This window comes from Sinocyclocheilus anshuiensis, unplaced genomic scaffold (assembly GCF_001515605.1).
Source record: "Sinocyclocheilus anshuiensis isolate Anshui unplaced genomic scaffold, SAMN03320099.WGS_v1.1 scaffold1830, whole genome shotgun sequence".
Lineage (NCBI taxonomy): Eukaryota > Metazoa > Chordata > Actinopteri > Cypriniformes > Cyprinidae > Sinocyclocheilus > Sinocyclocheilus anshuiensis.
In genome coordinates this window covers 626,759-634,382 of record NW_015546014.1, presented here as the reverse complement: position 1 = coordinate 634,382, position 7,624 = coordinate 626,759, and the positions used below count along the sequence as shown (strand labels likewise).

The 7,624-nt window shown below is 45.4% G+C and overlaps 1 protein-coding gene across 1 annotated transcript in view; it reads left to right on the top strand.

Annotated features, from left to right (window-relative positions):
• Nucleotides 1-7,624, top strand: part of LOC107698519 (PR domain zinc finger protein 5-like) — an 80,931-nt gene that overhangs the window by 45,427 nt on the left and 27,880 nt on the right. Inside the window, exon 15 of the mRNA XM_016499541.1 lies at nt 4,203-4,296. Coding sequence (XP_016355027.1) covers nt 4,203-4,296 — 94 coding nt within the window. The remainder of the gene's footprint in view (nt 1-4,202; nt 4,297-7,624) is intronic.

The following is a 7,624-nucleotide window of genomic DNA, read 5'->3' as shown; positions in this document are numbered from 1 at the left end:
ACAGGGGCATCTGCTGCTTTCACTGACGTAAAGTGGACGCCCCTGAACTTGGGAGGGCGCCAGGCGAACTGAATCGCATAGCCGAGTCTGATGGTCTGACGGAGCCAACAAGACGGGCTGAGAAGCGCTAGCCAGGCTCCCAGAAACCATACCAGTGGCACCAACGGAACCACCGACGTACCCGCGGTTGGGCAGCAAGGGGGAACCCAGGGACCCAGCCCGGGCGTCTCACTGCCGGTCCGAAGCGGGGTCAGCATGTGTGCAACACTCACCTGCTTTCGGGCAGAGGGTGCATGAGTAGTACGTTTGACCACACTCTCGAACCGCCCACAGCTGCTCACTGGCGAGAGAGGAGGGTGAGTGTGATCCGAGACTGGCCCATCCACAGCTCCCTGTCCCCTCTGGGGACCCAGAGATAGAGGAAATTGCTCTTTTGTCGAGTTTTTGGGTACCACTGACCTTGAAGTCAGTGGCGGGGAAAAAAGAAACAACAGATTCTCCGTCCGGCCCTCCTCTGGGGGAGGGAGTGGTGCATTCACCATCTCCCGAAGAGCAGGTCCCTCCATCTCTGGGTCGCCCGTCTCAGGTCCTCTTGCTCTTGCGCTTGCCGCCAGGTTGCTCTGCGACCGGCTCCATGGAGCTGCTTTGCTGGAGGCTGCTGCGTATGCTGCGCGGGAGTGGGGGTGGTGGCAGGGGGCCGCCCTCGGCGACGAGCAGGCTGAGACACTGCCGCCGCCGGCCGGGTGGAGGCAGCAGCTGCACGCCGGGGCAGGATATGCCTGATGGCCTCAGTCTGCTTCTGGGCAGCGGAGAACTGCTGGGCAAAGTTCTCCACTGCGTCGCCGAACAGGCCGGTCTGGGACACGGGGGTGTTCAAGAATAGTGTCTTGTCCATCTCGCGCATGTCGGACAGACACAGCCAGAGATGGCTCTCCTGGACCACCATAGTGGACATCGCACGGCCCAGAGACCGTGCAGTGACCTTCGTCGCTCGGAGTTCTTTGAGAACTTCTGGGTCGTGACCACCCTTGTGCAGGTTCTACAGTGCCTTGGCCTGATGAATCTGCAACAACACCATGGCGTGTAGGGCAGAGGCAGCTTCTCCGCAGGCCACATAAGCACTGCAGGTCAGGGCCGATGAGTACCTACATGCCAGGGAGGGGAGCGACGGTATTTGCATTGCAACCGACTGCTCCACCGGAGGGACTTCTGTATACCCCCGCGCTGCTCCGCCATCAAGGGTGGTGAGGGAGGGCGAGTTCTGGCAGTGAAAGGTGCCGTCCACGACCCAGTGAGCTCATCATGCCCCTCCGGAAAAAAAGGCACCAGAGTGGGGCCCTGAGACCCAGCGCGAGCCACTCCGAGAAACCAATCGTCCAGCCTCGAGGGTTCGGGACGCGGTGGAGGTTTCCACTCGAGCCTGACGCTCTCGGCGGCCCGGTAAAGCATAGCCATCATTTCCGGATCTGAATCTGCGTCATCCTCTCCAGAAAAGTCTTGCTCACCCTGCAATGCAGAAATCGACATCCGATCGTCGGGGGAAGTACCGAAAGACACAATTGGTACCCCCCGGGAAGGTCCAGCCTGTTCTTTCGGTGGCTCCACTGGCTGCAAAGTGCCGGCGGAAGGAGGAGCCCTTGGAGGTTGGTTCCTCGGAGGGGAATTCCTCACCGTCACCGTAAGACCAGTCCGGACGCTGCCAGAGGTAGCGCCCCTCCGGCTGCCGCCAGGGGGAACCCTAGATCTGGGCAGCGGCACGGGCACCCCGCCCCTTTGCAGGAAACGAAGTCTGGTCCGCATCTCCGAGACGGTCACTTTCCCGCAATGGGAGCATGACTCGTCCACGAAAGCCACCTCAGCATGCTTAATGCCCAGACACGAGAGGCAGCGATCGTGACCATCACCCGGCCCCAGGTAATCCAGAAACGCACGGCTGGAAGGGCATCTTTAAAAAGACGCGTCTTTAAAAAGACGTTCCTCCTTTTAGAACTGCTCTTTTAGTGTGCTGAAGCACACAGGGGAGATGGCCGCCTGCAACACAAACAGGGGGTAGTGCAGCCTGATGTGTGCAACCCACTCGACACGGGAAGAACCACCGCCGCTGAAGCACCGTACCACCAGCACGAGAACTTCCTAAGAGCGTGCTTGTACTCGAACTTGTAGTTTCACTGAAGCAGAAGATCAGGAGCAGAACGATGAGACCGCTCGGCTCCAAAGTGAAAAGCTGAATATGCGCTGCACCAGCTGCCTACTTATACTCGCGCTGTGATCAGCGATAGCTGGATGCAATAATCGCATGCCAATGTGCATTGGCTTGTTTAGTTTACACTCGAAGCGGATTGGTCTCTCTAAGCGAGATCCCAATTCGTCGGTCATCCGACGTGACGTCGAGAGTGACCGACTGAAAGGGAACTTGTATGTTATAATACAAATCCATTTGAATGCAAAATGCCACAATTGACAAGTCAGAATTAAGTATTGCAGGAAGCTATAAGATATTTCAGTCATAGTACAGTCATAAAAAGGACTGTTGCAGTGTTTTACATAATGTTAAGTGCCGTGTCCAGCTCCATGACACAAACAAACCCCAACCTAATGGTGCACAGACACATCTGGTGGACATGTGTGAGCGTCTGTGTGTGTACAGGTTTTTACACAACATCACAGGAGCATTTTAAAGAGTAATGGTGTTTTAAACTGTCTTTCTGCGCTTTATGAGTGAGTGATGTACTGTAGAGGGGGGTCAAGATAGAGGGAGAGGAAAGGAAGTGGAGATGGGAGGGGGAGAGATAAGAAGCAGGAAAGGAAGTGAGAGGGAAAAGGGAGGAAAAGAGGAAAAAGATAAAGAGATGGAGAAAATAGCAGGAGGTGGAGGAGCTGGTGCAGCTATTCCCTCCAGCGCTCGGAGATAAGCCCTGTTTACAGCAGCTTCATGGGAATATGGCCCAAGAATTATATGATTCATGTGTCATTTTAAACTAGTTTGACTTTCTTTAATAAAATCACATGTTAACAGGTTTTCGCACTATCTACACACAACATTTATTGTGACCATGGATGTTAAGCCCCCAAAATGAAAAACACCATAAATGTGACTCATGTATTCGGTCCTCTGAAGCCATATAGCAGCTTTGCATGAGAAAGAAAAAAAACAAAATGTAAGTATATTATAGAGGGATTATATTCCCCCTAAGTAAACTGGTAAATAATTGTTGTGACCGATCAAGTCAATGATATGAACTCAAGAACCAGATCAATGAATCGGTTATTTTCAGTCAACCAGTTAATTCAGTTTAGAAAACAGACTTCACATCAGTTCACATCGATTCAGTTCAAATTACATCAGTTCAAATCTCTGTAGTTAACTTATATCAGTTAAGTCAACTTCTAAGTTGTTCAAATTAGTTCAGATCAGCCCATTTCAAATCACCTCAGTTTGGATCACCGCAGGTCACTTTAATTCAGATCACCTCAGTATAAATCAAATCAGTTCAGATCACCTTATAAATCACCTCAGTTAGATATTAGTTAGATATTAATTCAAATCAACTCAGTTCAGATCATGTCAGCTTGGTTCACTTCAGTTCAAATAACATCAGTTCAGAACTGATCATTTCAGGTTAGTTCAGATGAACTCAGTTTGGATCATTTCATTTCTGATCACTACAGTTTAGATCATTTAATTTTAGAACTGTTCAGATCACATAAGCTCAGTTCAAAACACATCAGTTTGGATCAGTTCAGTTCAAATTCATTCAGATCACCCTAGTTTAGATCAATTAAGATCATTTCAAGTCTGATCAGCTCAGTTTAGATCACTTAACTTTGGATCAGTTCAGATCACTTCAGCTCGTCAGTTTATTTCAAATAAGTTCAGATCAGCTTCAGATCTGTTCACATCAGCTTAGTCAAGTCAACTCAGTTCAGTTAACTTAAGCCTAGATCACTTCATATCAGATCAGTTAAGTTGAGTTCACTTCAGTTTGCACAGCTTTTACTATATATAACAGAAAGTCAGGAGTAAAAGCAGCAGGAGTAATGACATCTAGGGTATTCACACTGGTTGTTTATTTATGACGACAAATAAAACTACCAGTGTGAGCAGCCCAGATACTGATTTCTCATCAGCGATGAATCATACACAAATTAGAGGATCGTTCTCAAATGTTAAAACTCTGTTGCACTGTGTTTTTCTCTTTTAGACCCATACAGGAGAGAAGGAGAAGATCTGTCCATACTGCGGCCAGAAGTTTGCCAGTAATGGCACATTGAGAGTGCACATCCGCAGCCACACGGGTCAGTACCTCCTCATCCAAACGTACACTGTTTGCTCAACTTTCATCTTTTAATCTGAGCTTGTCTAACTTCAGAGGTTGGCTAAAACTCAGGGAACTAAACAATACTTTAGATGCTTATTTTCATGGCATAACAACAGATGGTGAGTTCAAGAAAAAAAAATGCATTTGGAAAATATATAGTATGCCACCCACAACAGTAGATGCATTGCATTTGGCATGTCTCTCTGTCTCTGTCTTTCTGTTTTTGAACATCTCAGCGTGGACATGGTGACAGAGAGCATGTTCATTAAAGAGCCTTTATAGTGGAGAGCTCAACATTCCAGTGTGCTGCCATAACAACAGACTACCACACACACACACACACACACACACACATATATAAGGATTGTTTTCTAACCCCTACCCCACACATCCATACACACAGTTCAACAAGGCCAACACATGCCCAGTGGAGTAAAAACACTGTATGTGTGTGCTGGAATGCAGTAGACATGGTGAGAGTGAGTGATGCGCCTGAAAGAAACACTCTTTGTAGGCATCCAGCATTGTGACCCCTGACCTCTGCTGCCTGTAAATCTGACTGCACGTTCTTTTAACTGCACTAGTATTATTTCCTTTTCTTTTTTTAAAGAGACACACGCTGAAAAACATCAGTGTTGTTAAATATCTTTGTCTACCTGGTCTTGATAAGACCATTTTATTATTATTTTAATATTTCCCTGCATTTTAATATATGAAACATTTTGTGGAGATTTTACTTTAACTTTTTCAACACTTAAGGTGCTTTTCCTACTGATGTATCAGAAATGCTACTATAACACTCTCATACTTGCATATGAAAATGTCAACATGATTGAGTTACTTAGTTTTTATGTCACTGGCAGCTTCATCATGATTATATCATGGTCATTCAATATTTCGCCTAACACATTAGTAATTAGCAATTAATAAGTAATAAGTAATTAACAAGTATACATTTTATCAGTCTGTATTTACAGCAATTTCACTGTCCACTCGGTTCATATGTGGATGGACAGCTACACGTAGATGTGTGTGTGCACACACTGCCAGAGCTGTGTGAGGTCACTACCATGCTGCTTTTGTGGGGGTGGGTAGGGGTGATAAATGAAATTATTATTATTATTTTTAATTTTTTTTGTCAACTGTTTCATTTCTATAAGTTTTTAACATTCTAAAAGCTACTAGTAGCTACTACATTACAGATTGTCACGAGTTTCTCGTATTGCTGCCGTAGCATCCTCTACTGCGATGTCCGAACTGATTGCACTATATCTTATGTATAATCGTTTTCTTAAATTAATTTTAAACCTCTTAAATCAATTTTTTTAATCATTTTCAAAGTTTTTAAATTCCTTGTTTTATTGTTGTGATTATTTTTTTATTTTCTTTTATATAAAGCACTTTGAATTGCCATTGTGTATGAAATGTGCTCTATAAATAAACTTGCCTTGCCTTGCCTTGCCTACATTCTAAAAGATACTACAAGCTAGTCAGTGTATTCAGTATGAATTGTAAGTTCCTGTGTGTTGACATAAAAAGGGAAATTTACTTTTGGTAATTATGTAAAAGTACAGAAGTACTTGCTTTTAAAAGTACTTGAGTAAAAACCTGTCTTTACAACTTTCACTTGTAATGGAGTAATTTTTTCCAGCAGTATCTGTACTTTCACTCAAGTAATGGAGTTGTGTACTTTGTCCGCCTCTGTTGGTAAGCAAGGTACATTTTTGTGTAGTTTAAGACGTGTGTTAAAAAACCAAAACCACTGAAGAAATCAGCTATAGATCTAGCAGCAAAACAGTTTCAGTTGTGTCTTCCTCTGTCCTTCCCCCAGCTCACCTCTGCTCGGCGGGGTTGAAACCCTGTGCTGACAGCCTCTCCGCTGGTTCAAAGGGTTAATCTTAAGATTGTTTGTTTGGTTTACCTGCTTGATTAGAAGCTTGATTCAGAGTCTTCTGCCAAAGTTAAACTCAACCCAGTACTTCCTAAATACCTCATTAAAACATCTAAACCTAATCATAAACCCAACCATCTATTTCTCAGATCCGCACCTAAGCTCAACTAAACACAAAACGTCCATTCCACCAGCACATTAACATCCAAAAAACTGTGCTTTTTAACTCTTTTTAATTTCTGTGGTGACAGAGTGGCCTTTTCAGGCACCGCTGAATGTGCTATACATGTGATCAAGGCTGTTTATTTGGTAATGCCGGGTTTGGACATGACAGGGCACAGAACAGCTCACGCCACATCTGGCTGCTGGAGAATAATGCAAATCCACCTTTACTGAACTCAGCGTGTTGATGATGTCATCCTCAGGCGCCACATGGGATTCTGCTTGTTAGCCAGTGCGGTATACAAAAACTGCCTTTAAAAACATAATGCCTCACCTCATTTCACCAAAAGACATCCATGTGACTAATAACCATAGACTGTATAAAAACATGGACGTAGTGTCCGTGACGTCACCCGTAGGTTTCTAAAGAGCGTTTTTGAAGCTCAAAGTGGGCGGAGCCGGCCGTCGCCATCTTGGCAGCGCGTCACCGCGCGTCACTCCCGGATAATCGAAAATGGGCAAAGGGGCGGGAGCTGGTTGCTGAAACCACGCCCACCTAGCTCGACAGTGGTGACAGCAGCGGCAATCCACCTGTCACTCAAGTGGCCACGCCTTTAATTATGCAGAACTTTAAGGCTTAATATAACTTAAACGGATGAGTTATAAAAAAAATTCACCCCCCCTCACAGTTGTCATGAAGGGCAAAATTAGCTATATAGACCAAAACCACTTTTTGTACCAGGCTGTAAAAATTTTTTTTTTCTTCTGTAAAGTTGGGCATTTTAACATGGGGAGTCTATGGGACTGACTGCCTTTTGGAGCCAGCCTCTAGCGGCCAGTTGATGAATTACAGTTTAAGTCACTTCCGTGTTGATTTCACAAGAGAGAGCGGGAGGTTGCCGCTTGGTTGTATATGATGCGTCTCCGCTGTTGGTTGTATTATTGGTGAAGTAAATCCACACTTTGCTGAAGAAGCGTTGGCAAACTCTTGAGCAGCAACAACAATACCACGTACTCCGCCATTGTTGTGTATGTTTGTTGCCTTTAAAATTGACACGTACTGCGCATGTCTACATACCTAACACGTACTACGCACGTGCATGACGTCACCATTTCCAAAAATTCCTGTTTTGGGTGTTTACACGGAAACGACAACGGTGGTGTTTTCAAAATCTTGCACTTTGAAACTCGTTTTTGTGTAAATGGCCCGTAAAAGTCTGTGCTAACCAACTGGCCCCCATCTTAACACACA